Here is an 18,597-nt window from a genome sequence, read left to right as displayed (position 1 = left end):
ATTAATGTGTTGTGGGACCAGGACATATCTCACCTGGTGGGGCACATGGTTTTTTTTTTTTTTTTTTTTTAATATGTTTTTTATTTAAGAAAGGATTAATTAACAAAACCATAGGGTAGGAGGGGTACAACTCCACACAATTCCCACCACCCAATCTCCATATCCCACCCCCTCCCCTGATAGCTTTCCCATTCTCTATCCCTCTGGGAGCATGGACCCAGGGTCATTGTGGGTTGCAGAAGGTAGAAGGTCTGGCTTCTGTAATTGCTTCCCCGCTGAACTGCTCGGGCGTTGACTGCTCGGTCCATACTCCCAGTCTGCTTCTCACTTTCCCTAGTAGGGTGGGTCTCTGGGGAAGCAGAGCTCCAGGACACATTGGTGGGGTCTTCAGTCCAGGGAAGCCTGGCCAGCATCCTGATGGCATCTGGAACCTGGTGACTGAAAAGAGAGTTAACATACAAAGCCAAACAAATTGTAGAGCAATCATGGACCCAAAGCTTGGAATAGTGGAGAGGAAGTGTTCGGGGGGTACTCACTGCAAACTCTAGTGTTCTTCTGCTTTCAGGTATATATTTTGCAGTAGTTTACAGATATGTGTGAACATATGCTCTCTCTCACAGAAACTGGTGTATATCTAGGTTTTGGGACTTTGTTAGAAAGTGAACCACTTGAGATGAAATTAGAGTATACTATGAAAGGAAAGGTCTCACCCGAGTAATGAAGCTGAAGGGTTGTCATTCCACACGTGAAGTCTCTGGACACAGTCTGAAGTGGGGCATGTTGGGACACATGTTTTATTGCACACGAGGCTCTCAGTTCAATCCCCAGAAGCACAGGGTTGTACCATGAACAGCCCTGGGGATAGCAGCATGATACTGTGGTGTCTTTCCTCTTTCTGTGCCTTGCCCTTTCTCTCCCCTTCCTCTCCCCAAGAAAGTAAATAGAAAATTGGGCCAGGGAAGCTCCTTGGTAGTGTTGTACATGCATGGTATCTTGAATACATTCCCTGACACCACACTGTAATTTTTTGATAAATATTTTTTTGCCTCCAGAGTTGTTTCTTGGACTTGGTGCCTATACAACTCTATCACTCCTGATGACCATTTTGTCTTTCTATTTTTGATAGTGGGGGAGAGAAAGAGAAGCCCCTGAAGCAGTGCTTCACCACTCACGAAGCTTCCCTTCTGCAGGTGCTTGAACCTGGATCCTCACACAGTGTAATTTGTAAATTGTGCCACTGGGCCCTGACATCACACTTTGCTTTTAATGTACTTATCTTTGGTGTTGAAGCACAGATGCACACACAGAGACAGTGATTGAGATGCCAGTGTTCTGGGCTCAAGCAGAGTAGAGAGGCATAGGTATATAAATTGGAGAGGCAATCCCTCAGGCCCTCCTAGAAAAGAGATGACCAGTGAGATGAAGCTGGGAGTTGAAGTACCACGAAGAGCTAAGAAAGGGGTAGCTGCCAGAATCTGTAGAGATCATGAAGGATATAAATGAAAATGACAAAGGAAAACAGGAAAAATCACAGGAGAAAGGAGTCAGCTTGAAAGCCTCAAGCCCCTTGGTGATCAAGACAGAACTATGTGGCGTTCACATACTGTGAGAAAAACAGCAAGTTGATATTGCCCCCAGACTGACCATATATCTGAAGACAGTGCCTTGAAGGTCGCAAACACTGAAATTTATGGAAAGTGCCACTGAAGGAACTTTAGCTCTCAGGGATATATAATCAGCTAGATGATGTTCAAGAAAGTACTTATTTCATGGGGACTGCAGAGCTAACACCCTTTTTGCCCTTAAGGTGCAGTTTATTTTTCATCACTCATGTTTATGCAGGGATGTGGAAAGATGAAGAATAAAACAACTTGAATAATCCATTTGTCAGATTTATGGCATCACCAGAGGTTCTCTTCCTAAATAGAGCTCTTTTTTTGTTTTGTTTTGTTTTTTGCACTTTTTCTATTCTAATAAAATAAAGGAAGGCATAATTAGATGTTCAAGTTTCATATTTTCCCTCCAATATTATTTTTTGCAACATGTAAAAATATGGACAAACAAATGGTAGTATTAATAGCATATAAGATATTACTGTAGTCGTTACTGTTAGTTTTGTTTTCTTTGTTTTTGCCACCAGGATTGTCATTGAGGCCCTCTGCCTGCATAACAAATCTATCACTTCTGGAGGCTTTTTTTTTTTTTTTTTTTTTTTTGCCTCTAGAATCATCGTGGGGCCTCTGTGCCTGTACTACAAATGCTCCTGGCAGCCATTTTTTCCATTTTCGATTTTATTGGGTAGGACAGAGAGAAATTGAGAGAGGAGAGGAAGATAGAGAAGGAGATAGGCACCTGCAGACCTGCTTCACCATTTGTGAAGCAACTCTCGTGCAGGTAGGGAGCCAGGGGGCTTGAACCTGAGGGAGAAAGAGGGGCAAAGAGAGAAATAAAACCTGCAGCACAGCTCTGCGACTTGTGAAGCTTCCCCCTTGCAGGTAGGAAACCCGGGCATGAGCCTTAATCCTTGTGCCTGATAATGTGCGCGCCATTCTGTGCGAGCCACCACCTGGTCTTCCCCTTTAGTATTTTTGAAATGGTTTTACTGAGGAATTAATTCACAGACCTCTGAATTCATGCATCTAAAGAATATAGTGACTTTTAGCAAATTCACAGAAACTTACAACAGTTACCACTATCAAGTATTATTTTATTTTATGATGGTGCCATGATTCTGGCCATTGAACCTTGGACTTCAGAGCCTTAGGCCTGAAACCCTTTGTTGTCTTCTGACCCTACAATACACTTCTTAATTGTAGTAAAATAAACACCACATAGAAATAACTATTCTTTTTTTTTTTTTTAACTAAGGGGGTTAATGGTTTACAGTCAACAATAAAGTACAGTAACAAAAAAGTAAATACGGTAGTTTGAACATTTACATTTCTCAGTTTTCCACATAACAATTCAGCCCTCTCTAGGTACTCTGACAGCATGTTCCAAAACCCTCCCCCCCTCCACCTCACCCCAGCGTCTTTTGTCTTTTACTTTGGTACAGTACATGAAATAAATTAGTATTCTTGCCCTTTTTTTTTTTTTTTTTAACCAGAGCCCTGCTCAGCTCTGGTTTATGGTGATGTGGGGGATTGAACTTGGGACTATAGCGCCTCGGGCCATGAGAGTTTCTTTGCATAACCATTTTGCTATCTACCCCAATAAAAATTACTAACCATTGGACCTGTCCAGTTCTGTGGCATTCATTACAATCACGTTGTGTGGCTCTCACAAACATCCATCTCCAGATAAGTTAACATGCTGTCTTTCATCTGTGTTGTAGCATATGTGAAAATGTTCTTCCCTTTTAAGATTGATTAACATTCCATTATGTGCACGTGTGATTTTTTTAGCCTTTTATCAATCACTGGACACTTCACTTGATTTATGTTTAACTTATTGTGAACAAAGTTGCTATAAACACAGACATACAAATATCTGTTTGAATTCCTGCCTTCAGTTCTTTTGTATATATACCCAGAGGTGGGATTATTAGACTATAAAGTAACTTGTAGAGCAGAATCAGCAGACTATTTTCCAACATACTGTTTTCCACAGCATATATACCTGCACCATTTTGTATTTTCAGCAATAGTATATGAGGGTTCTGACTTTCCACACCCTCACTACTGACCCATACTTGTCATTTTCTATTCGTTTGCTTGGTTAAAGATTCATTTATTGTCTTGAGAGGGAGAAAGGGGTATGGGGAGAGACAAGAGCACTGTTCCGCTGTGGCATATGCTTGTGCAGAGGATTGAACCTGGTCCCTCTGGGATCTCAGATATGAGAAGTCAGGCACACTACAGTGGCCCTGATTGTTTTGATAATAGTCATATTAGTGGGTGCAATGTAGTACCTCAACATGGTTTTGATTTGCATTTCTCTAGTGTATCTTAACTATTTTTAAGTAGGTAATATATATGTACTGCTTAATTCTTTTTAAATATGCTTAAAAAGGAACAGTGTAAGGTCCCATCCTCATTCTTCTCCCCAGTAGCAATTTCTTTTTTCCTTCCTTCCTTCCTTCCTTCCTTCCTTTCTTTCTTCCTTCCTTTCTTCCTTTCCTTCTTTCTTTCTTTCTTTCCTCCCTCCCTTCCTTCCTTCCTTCCTTCCTTCCTTCCTTCCTTCCTTCCTTTCTTTCTTTTTGCCTCCTGGGTTATTGCTGGGGCTCAGTGCCTGCATACAAATCCACTGCTCCTGGAGGCCATTTTTCCCATTTTTTTTTCTTGCCCTTGTTGTTATTGTTGGATAGGACAGAGAGAAATCAAGAGAGCCAGAGAAAGGGGGGGGGTTGGGGAGAGAAAGACACTTACAGACTTGCTTCACCACTTGTGAGGTAAGCCTCCTGCAGGTGGGGAGCCAGGGGCTTGAACCAGGATCCTTATGCAGATCCTTGAGCTTTGTGCCATGTGCACTGAACCCCCTGAACTACGACACCCCCCCCCATAGCAATTTCAATAATCAGTTTCTTTTGTATCTTTCAGAGATATGTTGCGGACTTACCGCACATTTGTATAATTTTACCCCTTTGTTGTTTAAATAAATGGCAAGATTCTACCCACACTAGTTTTGTGTATTTCCTTTTTGTTTTATAAGTTAGAAATGCATCTTTAAAATAATTTCATACCAATATCTAGAGCTGTTTCATTTTATTCAGTACTACAGTATTCATGCTAATGAACTGGAATCTGCATTTAAGAAGATCATGGGTTATTTGTTTCTACCATGCTTTCAGTCTAAACCATAAAATACTTTCTAGGCTCCTTCTAATGTTTAAAAAATGTTTCTAACAGGGGCCGGGTGGTGACACACCTGGTTGAGTGCACATATTAACAATGTACAAGGACCGGTTCGAGCCCCCGGGCCCCCACCTGCAGGGGGAAAGCTTTGCAAGTCGTGAAGCAGGTCTGTAGGTGTCTCTCTCTCTCCCTCCCCTCCTCTTCTCAATTTCTGGCTGTCTCTTTCCAATAAATAAAGATAATTTAAAAAAGAAAAAAGAAACTTAAAAAAAACCTTAATGTTTCTAACCAATACATCTTAATTTCATCACATAAATTGATGAACCTACACTTATGGATGCTAGATTGCAGGGAACACTTCCACTACCCCACCTCTGTCTGTCCTGTTTTGTGGAAAATGTTTCTTGTTAAGTGCAGGGGTTTTGTTTGTTTGTTTTGCTGATCATGTAAAAAATAAAATGAAGTTAGTTTCTTTTTTGCCTCCAGGGTTGTTGCTGGGGCTCAGTGCCTGCTCTACGAATCCACAGCTCCTGGAAGCCATTTCCCCCCCATTTTTGTTGCCCTTGCTGTTATTGTTATTATTCTTGTTGTTGTTGGATAGGACAGAGAGATCGAGAGAGGAGGGGAAGACAGAGAAGGCAAGAGAAAGATAGACACATGCAGACCTGCTTCACCTATTGTGAGGTGACAACTCCCCCCATCCCCCACAGGTAGGGAGCCGGCTCGAACCAGAGTCTTTTTTTTTTTTTTAATTTTTAGTTTATAAAAAGGAAACATTGGTGTATATATACCACAACTTGCTCTGAATGACTCTGAAAATGTCCAATAGTTCTAGGTTATCTATCTCTTCATTTAGCTCCCTTATGTCTTTACTGATTTTCTTCCTGGATGATCTGTCAAGTTGAGATAGTGGGGTGTTGAAGTCCCCTACTATGATTGTGTTACTGTTAATATATTGCTGTAGCTCTTTCAGTAGAAGTTTGATGTATGTGTCCTGGAGCTCAGCTTCCCCAGAGACCCATCCTACTAGGGAAAGAGAGAGGCAGACTGGGAGTATGGACCGACCAGTCAACGTCCATGTTCAGCGAGGAAGCAATTACAGAAGCCAGACCTTCTACCTTCTGCAACCCTCAATGACCCTGGGTCCATGCTCCCAGAGGGATAGATAATGGGAAAGCTATTGGGGGAGGGGGTGGGATATGGAGATTGGGCGGTGGGAATTGTGTGGAGTTGTACCCCTCCTACCCTATGGTTTTGTTAATTAATCCTTTCTTAAATAAAAAAATAAATAAATAAAAAAATAAAAAAGGAAACATTGACAAAACCATAGGATAAGAGGGGTATAGCTTCGTACAATAGCCGTCACCAGACCTCCGTATACCAACCCCTCCCCTGATAGCTTTCCTACTTCTTTAACCCTCTGGGAGTATGGACCTAAGATCATTGTGGGATGCAAAAGGTTGAAGGTCTGGCTTCTGTAATTGCTCCCCTGCTGAACATGGGCATTGACAGGTCATTCCATACTCCCATTCTGTCTCTCTTTCCCTAGAGGGGAAAGGCTCTAGGAAAGCAGAGCTCCAAGGCACATTGGTGGGGTTGTATGTCCAGGGAAGTCTGGTCGCATCATATTAGCATCTGGAACCTGGTGGCTAAAAAGAGAGTTAATATACAAAGCCAAACAAACTGTTGGACAATTATGGACCTAAAGGCTGGAATAGTGCAGGTGAAGCCTTGGGGGGGGGGGGTCCTCCATTTTGTAGATAGCTAGTAGGCGTATTTTAGTTATATTTCAAAGGGCCTGTAGCTATACTAGTGTTTTGTTTGTTTGTTTTTAATTTTTTGCCTGAGCCTGAAATCTGATATGCAGGTGAATCCTAATTATTGTCTGGGGAGGTGATGATATGGCTGGAAAAATGTCCAGAAAGCTGGATCAGGGAAGAGAGTAGCTCCCTAATATGGGAAAGGGGTATAAATATTACTGTAATATCAATTTGATGTGATCTGGGCCCATAATTAGCTTAGGAGCCTGTGTGACCTCTACATCCCTCTAGATCTGAGCTCACATTCTGTGGTTATGAGTAGGAACATTCTAAGCTGCCCTAATATCAACCCATTTTCCTCAGGTGCAGCATAGAATATGTTGTCCATCCTCCCTTCAGAAATTGGAACATTCTCTACCATTGTTGATCCAGGTTGAGGGCAAGTTCCTATTGGGGCCCACAAAGGGGTCTATTTTGTTGTTCCTTGATAGAAATGACCGGAAACAATGGAGAGAGGGATTTATTTGAGGTCTAGGCCCATCAAGTCTGTTTGGGAATCTCAGGACTCCCCGATTAGGACCCCAGCTCGTGGAATGGCCTGATAGTGACTAAAGAGTCATTGTTAAAGTATGCCAGTCTCTTGCCCTTATTCAGCTCTTGCAGTCCTTGCTTTGCTAAGGTTAGCTTTGGAGTAAATGAGAGAACTGTAATAGGAAGTAGGTGAGGAGGGTATCTAAGTCTAAGTGGACACTATTTCATTGTTGGATAGGACAGAGAGATTGAGAGAGGAGGGGAAGAGAAAGATAGACACCTGTAGACCTGCTTCACCTTGTGAAGCGACAGCCCCCCTCAACCCCCCAGCAGGTGAGGAGCCTGCTCAAACCAGAATCTTTACACCTGTCCCTGCGCTTCTTGCCAAGTTTGCTTAACCTGCTTCGCTAACCACCCGCCCCCACTAGTTTCTCTTTTAAATTTATTTATATTTCCTTTTAATTTTTTTTTCCTTAATCTTTATTTATTAGATAGAGACAGTGAGAAATCAAGAGGGTGGGGGGAGATAGAGAGGCAGACAGACACCTGCAGCTTTGCTTCACCATTACCAAAACTCCCCCCCATCCCCCGCCGTTGGGGACTGGGCTTGAATCCAGGTCCTTGTACATTGTAACATATGCATTCAACCAGGTGTGCCACTGCCCAGCCACTGAAGCTAGTTTCTACATACCTCAAAAATATGCTCATAAAAAAAAAGTGCTTAGTGTTTTATTTAGGCATACCATAATTTATCTAATGAAATCGTTCATTGAGTCTTAGATCTTTTCCAGCCATTGCAATTAAAAATGATGTTGCTCAGATAATGTATTTGTGATCATCTTTGAAAATACATCTGCAGTGATATTGGTGGTTCAAAGGTATGTACATTTTCTATTTAGTTTTATTGCCAAAATGCCCCAAAGAGACATACCAGCTTAAAATCTTTACAATAGCATGTCACAATGCTCCACCATGATGATATCCTGCTGTCTTTTTTTTTTCTCCCTGGAAAGTGAAAAATGAATGTCATTAGTTATTGCTCCACTTTTCTCTCATGTGTTAGATGCAAATATCTTTTCAGATATTTATGAAAGCATCTGTATTTTCACTTTCTCCTATTCAACATAATCTATTAATATTCCAGTACTAAAATAGAATATTGTCTTATGTAGCTTTAGAGTACTTTAACATCTTGCAGTACTGATTCCCACTCATTTCTTTTCAGAATTTTTCCGGACTGCTCCTAAGTAAATACTTCTTAAAAGTTGAATCCAGAATTTTACATACATTTTAAAAATAAGATTTATAATTTTTAGTTGCCATTAAGATAATTTCATTGAATTTTCTAGGTACATGACTTTGCAGGTAGTAATTATTTTTAGGCCTTATTTTACTAACCCCCAGTAGCATAATTAGATTGGCTTACACTTTTGAAATAGTTTGGAACAGAAGTGGTAGTGGTAGGGGTCTCTCCTCCCTTTCTGACTTGAATGGATTAACTACTTAACTCTATATATCACTGTGATATTATTGTCTTTGGGCTTGAACATTTTGTATATTTTAATTTAAATACATGGCTGAATATTTTCTTCAAAATTTTGTACTCACTATCAAAATGAGAGTCTTTCACATAGCCCAGTGATAAGTTATTTTCTAAGGCCAGATCTATTTGTATTTGATCGTTTGTTCTAGCCAGTTAATTATATCTTGCATGCCACCTCCAGACTTTGAGAAAACAATGAATGGTTTCTATAACTTAAAGTCCTTAGGTGGTATGTAACAGATTCAAAGAAGGAATAGAAGTCTGTGACCTTAAAAGAAAATTGCAAGGTTTCTTTGGAAAAGAGAAGAGCCAGAAATAGTTTTTCTCTCTGTATATAGGAGACAGGCCTGATAAAGGCTAGAGATGTAAACAAATCTGTCTGTTAAAATAAACAATTAACACACACACACTCTCACATTCACTGTAGAAAGGGAAAAAGGTTTCAGAGCCCTAGCAGTGGCTTATTTATTTTAAGCTGTATTTGATTCAAGCTGTTTAGATCCAATAGGAAGAAATTGTTGATGGACTATGTGATATTTAAAACTAAAGGATAACAGAAACCATAACAAAAGTCTAGTTTGTCCATACAATTCAACAAATATTATTAAATGTCTGTTATTCAGTCCATACAATCTAACAAATATTGTTAAATGTCTGTGTTGTACAAAACCCCTCCTCTCTGCTGTAAGAATACTAAAGTTACCAGTCAGTAATTTGCTATTTAACAAACAATAGGTACAGTGGACTGTGTGTGCTGTTTATGTATGTAGCGTATGTAGTTGAATGATAGACAGTGATAAAGAAGAATGTAAGTTTAGGATTATGAAAGGTGAATTCCAATCAGAGAAAATTTCCTACTATAGTGAAGTCTGAGCTGACCTTGAAAAGTACCTTAGTGAACAAATATGTAGGAGGAGCATTGTGTCTTATTCCAGGCAGAAGGGATAGTTAAAGTAAAGGGGTTTTGAATCATGTTGTGTTCTTACCTTCCCCCATACACACATATAACTAATTATATTAATAATGGGATGAGGGAAAAATTGAAAGGTGATGGATATGCTTATGGCCTTGATGGTGATTTCATGATTATATACCTCGTAGACTCATCAAATAACACATTAAATTCACAGCTTTTACATGACAATCAGATCTCAAAGTGTTTTTGAAAAAAGACTTGGGAGATGTTTAATTTCTTTAGTCACATGCATACATATACTCATTATATATAATTTTTTTATTTTTATTTATTATTATTATTTTTTTGCTTTAGAGTACTCCGAGTGGCGCTGGGAAATAGTCACCCAATAGAGCACACACTTTACCATGCTTGGGGACCCAGGTTTAAGTCTTCAGCCACTAAATGGTACCATCTTACAAAGGTGAAGCTTCATGATCAAGTGAGCAGTGCTGTGGTGTTTCTCCTTTCTCTGTTTCTATATGGGAAAGAGAGAGAGGTAGAGAGAGAAGAAATAGGAGAGAAAAAGAAGAGGGAGAATAAAAATAAAAGTTCATCGAGAGTAATGTAATTACAGTCATGAATCTCTGGCAGAGAAAAAAATGCATAGTATATCACTATGTATAAAATGGACATGTTTATTTTCTCTCTTTTATTGCCCTTGTTGGTATGGCATTACTCTGGGCTGACTTTCACAGATAGAGACAGGGAATGAGGAAAAGACACCACAGCGCTGAAGCTTCTCTTAGTGTTTGGGGTAGTGGAGGGGGGCAGGCTTGAACCTGGGTCAGGTGCATGGCAAAACAGGCACCCTTCCAGTTGCGTTACCTTACCGGCTCTTATCATTTCTGTCCTCTCACATCTTTCCAGTTCATTACTTCAGAATGTCAGCAGTGTGATGTTGTCAACTTCTGAAAGAACAGTGCATGTGATTGGAGCATACTACACTAGATCTACTGGACTAGATCTACAGTTGGAGCCAGGGGTAGACTTGTGAATATATTGGGAATGAAAGCCACAGTGATGGACTTTGATTCCAGGATAATGGTTTGGACAGTAATAGAAGCAGGAATTTTTAAAAAAATATTTATTTATTCCCTTTTATTGCCCTTGTTGTTTTATTGTTGTAGTTATTGTTGTCATCGTTGTTGGATAGGACAGAGAGAAATGGAGAGAGGTAGGGAAGGCAGAGGGGGAGAAGAAGATAGACACCTGCAGACGTGCTTCACAGCCTGTGAAGCGATTCCCCTGCAGGTGGGGAGCTGGGGCTCAAACCAGGAATGTTTTTTAAAGAAAATATTTTGAGGTCGGGAGATGGCACACCTGGTTAAGCACACACATTACCGTACGTATATAGGGGCCCGGGTTCAACAACTTGCAGGGGGACACTTCACAAGTGGTGAAACAAGGTCAGCAGGTGTTTATCTTTCTCTGTCCTCTATCCCCCCCTCTTCTTTCAATTTCTCTATTCTGTTAACTAAAAAAAAAAAAGAAAATATTTTAGGATGGGTAGTGATACGCTCCGCTGAGTGCATATCTTTCTATCCTCAAGGACCTGAGTTTAAGCCCCTGGGCCCCACCTGCAAGGGGGAGGCTTCAAAAGCAGTGAAGCAGAGCTGCTGGTGTCTTTCTCTCTGTCCCTCTGCCCCTTTCCATCTCAGATTCTCTATTTCTATCCAATAATAAACAAATAAATGAATATTTTTCAAAAAATAAAATATTCCTAGGAAGTTTAGAAGCTTAAAGTAAGGGGCTCTAAGCACCTGGGCCTTTTAATTTGATCTATTAGTTATTAGAAATCTAGGAGTTAGGAGAACTGTATTTTATACACTTAAAAGTTCAGGTGCAAGCATCTATCACAGGGAGATAGAAACTGTATACATTTATTTGACGGCTATCTTATAAATTATTATTTCCCCCATAAAGTGATTTTTATTTTATTTTTTATTTAAGAAAGGATTAATTAACAAAACCATAGGGTAGGAGGGGTACAACTCCACACAGTTCCCACCACCCAATATCCATATCTCATTCCCTCCCCTGATAGCTTTCCCATTCTCTATCCCTCTGGGAGCATGGACCCAGGGTCATTGAGGGTTGCAGAAGGTAGAAGGTCTGGCTTCTGTAATTGTTTCCTCGCTGAACATGGGTGTTGACTGGTCGGTCAATACTCCCAGTCTGCCTCTCTTTCCCTAGTAGGGTGGGTCTCTGGGGAAGCGGAGCTCCAGGACACATTGGTGGGGTCTTCAGTCCAGGGAAACTTGGCTGGCATCCTGATGGCATCTGGAACCTGGTGACTGAAAAGAGAGTCAACATACAAAGCCAAACAAATTGTAGAGCAATCATGGACTCAAAGCTTGGAATAGTGGAGAGGAAGTGTTGGGGTGGGGGTACTCACTGCAAACTCTAGTGTACTTCTGCTTTCAGGTATGTATTTTGCACTAGTTTATGGATACATGTGAACATATGCTCTGTCTCACAGAACCTGATCTATATCTAGGTTTTGGGACTTTGCTAGGAAGTGAACCACCTGGGATGGAGTTAGAGAATACTATGAAAGGAAAGGTCTCACCTGAGTAATGAAGTTGAAGGCTTGTCGTTCCACACCTGAAGTCTCTGGACACAGTCTGAGCTGAAGCATGTTGAGGTGGCAGATGTTATATTGATTAGGTTGCGATCGGCAGATGCAATATTATTTTTAAGAGAATGTAAGTTCTGTTTAAAAGATTTTTGCTAATGATTTGAGGAGATAGGTCAGTGCATTAGAGACAGGACTAGAATGCCTGAGATTTCACGTTCAATCCTCAGCAGCACCATAAGCCAGAGCTGAGCAGTCCTCTCCTCTCATCTCCCCTCTATCCTCCCCACTCTCCCTACCCCTCAGTATCTCTTTCTCCCTCTCTCCCTCCATCTCTTTCAAAAATAAATAAATCTTTATAACAAAGAAGAAAAACATAGGAAAGTGAAATTAAAAATTAAAAATATTGCTCACTGTCATTGCAGAAAATATTTTGAAAAGTGAAATATAATCAAAACAAAAAGCACTAGGGAGGTGACCATATGTGTTAAAGCAAATACAGAGTTAGAATTAACCTACGGGGTTTTTGTAAACACTTTACAAGAACCTTGTAAACATCAGAAATCATAAGTGAAACATATACAGAACCATGAAACCAGTTGGTGAGCACCATTGTAAGGAGAATTCCCAGATAGGAGAATGGGGATAATGGAGCTATTCACTAAATTCCCTTTCATCATTATTGAGAAAGTTGGATTAATCTCATTCCTCCAGAACTGATAAATGCATGAAATATTCTCAGTCATATTAATTAGGTAAGCATAGACAAACCACCAGAAACTATGATACCCATGGTGTGGACTTACGGGAAATGTATATTTCAACTGTACAGAGTTTGTTTAATTTTGATGTAACTATGCGACCCTGTATGCTATCTTAATGACTGATTTCTTTAACTCAAAATATGTTAGCCTGAAAGATAAGAAGGGGGGAGCAGTGGTGGCACACTCAATTGAACGCACACATCACTGTATACAAGGAACTGGTTAAAGCCCCTGGTCCTCACCTGTGTTGGGGAAGCTTCACCGGTGGTGAACCAGTATTGTATGTATTTCTCTTCCTTTTTCCATGTCTTCCCCCTTCCATCTAATTTCTCTGTCTTGATCCAATAAGTAAACAAAATGTCTTTTAAAAAAGGCATAAAGGGGGAGTCGGGCTGTAGCGCAGCGGGTTAAGCGCAGGTGGCGCAAAGCGCAAGGACTGGCATTAAGGATCCCGGTTCGAGCCCCGGCTCCCCACCTGCAGGGGAGTCGCTTCACAGGCAGTGAAGCAGGTCTGCAGGTGTCTATCTTTCTCTCCTACTCTCTGTCTTCCCCTCCTCTCTCCATTTCTCTCTGTCCTATGCAACAACAACAACAATAATAACTACAACAATAAAACAACAAGGGCAACAAAGGAAATAAATAAATAATAAATAAATTAAATAAATAAATAAAAGGCATAAAGGATAAACTTGTTGACTTGCTAGCTACAGTAAGTCAGACTGACTATTCAGGTTCATTAGAGGGAATAAGTAAAAGGAAACTTATTTCTTTAATTCACTTGAATTTTTAGAATATTCTTCTGAAAATAAAGATTCTCTATTTTAAATGAGTACATGCTTATAGTTTTTTTTAAGAATATAGTTTTAAAAGGGACAAAAATCCTGTTATCAATTTTTAGATTCAATGTTATTTACTTCATGTGACAGAGAAAGCTAGAGAACCACTTTGGTACATGTTGTGCTAGGGATCAAATCAGGATCCTAAAATATGCCAGTTTTGTACTCTGCCAGTTGAGCTATGTCCCCAACCCATCTATAATCTAATCTCACTGCCTAGAATAATCACTGTTTAACATTCCGGTATGTAATCTACTCAAATGGATATGTGCACCGATATCCTTTGTCAGTCATTGTAAGGCTATATTCAACTGAGTGATAGAAAGCCTGAAGTGGCAGTGGCTTAAACATAGTAGGTAATTATTTCTCTCTTAAAGTAAGTGAAATCCAAGGATAAGTAGTCCAGAGCTGTTATGACAGTACCATGCCTATTAGAAACAAAGGCTCTCCTGCTAACATGTTGTTGCCCCTCCATGTTCATAATGTTACTTCCTCTTTCTGATTCAGCTTGACAGTACCCAGTCAGGTCATGCTATACTTATTCTAGAGGCAAATGAAAGCTGACCTTTGTGGACCCCTGCCTCATTACTGCTGTAACTGATAAGAATTCCTTTTCCATTGAAGTGCCTTTTCTAGGTTATAAAATCAGTGCTGGGCAGCTGACTTTCTCCCTCCACAAATGCAGGTGAAGAAACCAGCTTGAAGTGTTCAATAAATGGGAGCTGTTTTCATAAACCTCTTCACTGACTTAAAAGCTATTTATAAATATATTTCTTTGTAAATCTAAAGTGATTAGTAAAGGTATGAAATTTCTCCACGATCCACCCAGAAGTATATTCCTTCAAAGGTTAAAACAGATGATCTTTTTTCTTTGAGACAAGCATTACAGTCATGGCCTTCTGTCAATGACAGAAGCCATGTGTTACAGTGTTCCCAGTAGACTATGCTGTATAGTATACAACCTCAGTGTGTACTGTACCATCTAGTTGTGAAATTGTACTTCAGGGTATTAGTACAATAACAAAATCACCTAATGACACATTTCTCAGAGCATAACCCACCCTTATGCAATGCATGGCTGTATGTTGAGCCTCTCTCTAAATAAATGGTTGTGTCCACAGTGAAAAATCTAGTAACTGAATAGATTAGTCAATATCCCTACCTGATTATCATCACAAGTGCCATAGGGAACATTCTAACAACTAGATGTCTTTGCTCCCTATTCCACTGTTCTGATATCCAGATTTGTCTGAACTTGTAATTAGTACATGTATATGTAGCTTTAGTGGGGTGGGGAATACAACATTTTAACACTGTCAAGAATAAATTAGCTCATTCTCAAGTTCATATTAATAGTGCTCATTCTCTTAACCATTTAGTGTTTTTACCGTTTTGGTCTCTAGATTTTTTGCTCATTGTTTTTGTCTTTACAATTAAATAATTCATCCCATAAATTATATTTACCATTTTCATACCTCTTCCTCCTTTTAAAAATTATCTTTAGTTATATTCATCATAATCATGTACTTTTTACTAGAAATTTTTTATTTTAGTACTTTTGTTCTTTGAATATATACTGAGTTAGAAATGTTCATTAAACACATGAAAACTAATAACAAATGAAGCAAACCCTATAGAACAAAAGCAAGGCATTTGTTGGTTATTTTCATTTTATGCAGTGTTGGGAATTGAACCCAATAACTTGCACATGAGCAGTCTTCATGATCCATCTCCCCAGCCCAATTTTTATTATATAATTTTGAAGTGAGATTGGGGAAATGGAGAGATGGCTAGTTAGAGATGCCAAAGCACCACTTTACCTTCTAACTTTACCCCCTATTGAGTTCCCTTGGTTGCTGTCCATGGTGCTTCTATTCTACTGAGAATCAGCCGCAACCTGAGATGCACTGAAAAGCATATTATCTACATACTTACTGAGCATTATCCTGGGATTTCAGTCTTTTTTTTTTCTTTTCTTATTTGCACCTATATTTATATAAATGAGGTCATATATGTATCTCTGTGAACTTTTTTTCTGTAAATACCCAGGCAGCCAACATAGTTTATCCCCAGTAAACCCCTTTACTTCTTGCTGTTTACCATTAATATTCTACCCTTCTTGAGCATCTTTGAAGTGGTTTTGCTTTCTATGACCTCCAGTTGCTTCTTTACTCATTTTCCTGAAAAGCCTAGTCAGAGGATAAGATAAGCACCAGGCATCAGCCCTGAGTATCAATTACCCAGCTGTGTGTGATACCCAGCCAGAAAGTGGCTTCTCTGTGTTCACCATGCATGCTGCAGATTTTCTACTCAAGTGGAAAATTATCCCTCTTTTATCCAGCTGTGGAGTCAGTGTGACAGTGAGTATGATTGACACATCTAACAGCTCTCTGCAAGATAGAACCAAGATACAGAAGAGTGAAAGATTACCAAATAAAATAGAAATGTATTTATAGAAATCTCTGGGTGTTGGAGGGCCTGGCCTCAAATTTCTAGCAGGGTAATATTTCTTAATCAGCAAATTTGACTCAGTGGAAGTTAGTTTAATTCAGGGTGATAGACTCTAAGGTGTGGGTATTCTCAGTAGTGTGTGCTCACATCCCCTACCAGCCTGAGACTCTTAGACACCCTGATGAGGCATGGTGTGTCATCAAATGAGTGACAGTGGTTGCAATAAATGTGTACATCAGGTGTGTTGGTGCAAAGCAAACTTCATGGACCCTAGAAATAATTAGCTTCCTCATTTTAAAAATGGTGTTTGAGTGGCCCAGGATGTGGTGCAGAGGTGAAGTATTGAATTCTCAAGTGTAAGGCCTTGCATTCAATTGCCAATATCACGTGTGCCAGAGTAATGCTATGGCTCACACATACTCTCTCCTTTCTCATTAATAAATAAATCTTTAAAAAATAAAGATAAGAGTAGTGTTTGAGAGACTGCAGAGGTAACTCCATGGTAGAAAAGTTGCCTTGTAATCATGAGGCCCTTTTTAGATGGTATGTGAATGAAGGATGTGGGAGCTAACTCAAGGCAGAACACATGACTTAACATGTGGATAAGGCTATGGGTTCAGTTGCTTGTATGGGAGCACCATGGACAGAACCAGTGGAATCCTATGGATGGTGGAGATTTTCTTTCCCTCTATTTCCAAAAAATAAAATTAAAGACTAAAATTGGGTTGGGGTTGGGGCCCGGCTCTGTAGTATTGCACATGTAAGAGTCCTTGGAGTTCATTCCTTGGGACCATATATCAAGGCTTAGTGGTATTTGAACTAGCTGACCTTAAAAATCTCTTCCAGTCCATACATTGTATAATTACTTAGATCTTCCAGAAAGTCATTTGTAAAAGGAGAGAGTATAAACTGGAAGAAATTTTAATGTCATCTAGTTTATTTAAGGACCAGCATAATAGCTCACTTGATGAGTAGACTGCTTTGCCATGTACGTCACCCAGGTTCAAATCCAGCTCCCACTTGCCCAGTGAAGGAAGATTTGGTGCTATGTCTTTTTCTCTTTCACCCTTTATATCTCTCTCTCTGAAATAGTCATCCCAGAGCAGTGAAGCCCTTGAGGGAACACACACACACACACTTTAAAGCCTCTTTTGTCAGTTAGAGAAATTTGATTTGCTTAGACTGATGCTAATATAAAGGCAAACTTAGAATTATACTTTATGGGAGTTGGGCGGTAGTGCAGTGGGTTAAGTGAATGTGGCACGAAGTGCAAGGACCAGCTTAAGGATCCCAGTTCGAGCTTCCGGCTCCCCACCTACAGAGGAGTCACTTCACAGGCGGTGAAGCAGGTCTGCAGGTGTCTTTCTCTCCCCTTCTCTGTCTTCCCCTCCTCTCTCCATTTCTCTCTGTCCTATCCAACGACCACATCAATAACAACAACAATAATAACTGCAAGGGCAACAAAATGGAATAAATACATAAATAAATAAATATTTTTTAAAAAAAGAATTATACTTTATGCCTAGGACAAATGAGGTGCTGGATACTGTAATATATACCCTGGCAATAAGATCCAACTCAGTTTCTTTAAGTTATACTTATATAAAATTTTGCCTAGGGTGGCCAGGCTATAGCCTACCTAGTTGAGCACATGTTACAAAACACAAGGGCTAGGTCTAAGATCTCAGGTCCCACCTCCAGGTAAGAAGCTTAACAAGTAGTGAAGCAGGTTTGCAGGTGTCTCTTTGTCTCTCTCCTTCTCTATCTCCCCTTTCCCCCTCAATTTCTGGCTGTCTTTCCCCAGTAAATAAATAAAGATACTTTAAAAATTTTAAATAAAGGGGGTCAGGCAGTAGCACAGCGGGTTAAGCGCAGGTGGCACAAAGCAAAAGGACCAGCTTAAGTATCCCGGTTTGAGCCCCCAGCTCCCCACCTGCGGGGGAGTCCCTTCACAGGCAGTGAAGCAGGTCTGCAGGTGTCTCTCTTTCTCTCCCCCTCTCTGTCTTCCCCTCCTCTCTCCATTTCACTCTGTCCTATCAAACAATGATGACATCATCAACAACAATAATAACTACAACAACAATAACAAAAAAGAAAAACAAGGGTAACAAAAGGGAAAATAAATAATAAAAGAAGAAAATTAAAATAAAATCTCACCTATAAAAACATTTCTTTTTTTTTTTTGCAATTTTAACTTAAAAACTTTTAAACTGAGTAGAATGATCTAAGTCAGAAGTATCTCAAAGTTACATGATTTTAAGTCTCCTCCACTTTTTGAAATCTGCCTACTTTCTTTAACTTACAGTTTACTCAATTTCAAATGCTATCTTTCAGATCTTACAAAGCAGAGAGATTTTGGAAATAATTCACACTATTCAATGAATAT

At 39.7% G+C, this 18,597-nt stretch overlaps 1 protein-coding gene across 3 annotated transcripts in view; it reads left to right on the top strand.

The window, feature by feature from the left end:
• Positions 1-18,597, top strand: part of INTS9 (integrator complex subunit 9) — a 124,218-nt gene that overhangs the window by 9,912 nt on the left and 95,709 nt on the right. Inside the window, exon 1 of one of the 3 annotated variants that reach the window (XM_060184903.1) lies at positions 10,732-10,836. The exons of the other annotated variants lie outside the window; for them this stretch is intronic. Within the exon in view, the coding sequence (XP_060040886.1) occupies positions 10,750-10,836 (87 nt within the window). The 5' untranslated portion in view covers positions 10,732-10,749. Of the gene's footprint in view, positions 1-10,731; positions 10,837-18,597 lie in introns of those variants that run through there. 3 annotated transcript variants of the gene reach the window in all.

Source organism: Erinaceus europaeus, chromosome 2 (assembly GCF_950295315.1).
Source record: "Erinaceus europaeus chromosome 2, mEriEur2.1, whole genome shotgun sequence".
In the NCBI taxonomy this organism is placed as follows: Eukaryota; Metazoa; Chordata; class Mammalia; order Eulipotyphla; family Erinaceidae; genus Erinaceus; species Erinaceus europaeus.
Note: the sequence above shows the minus strand (reverse complement) of the source record. Positions and strands in the feature narration are given on the sequence as shown.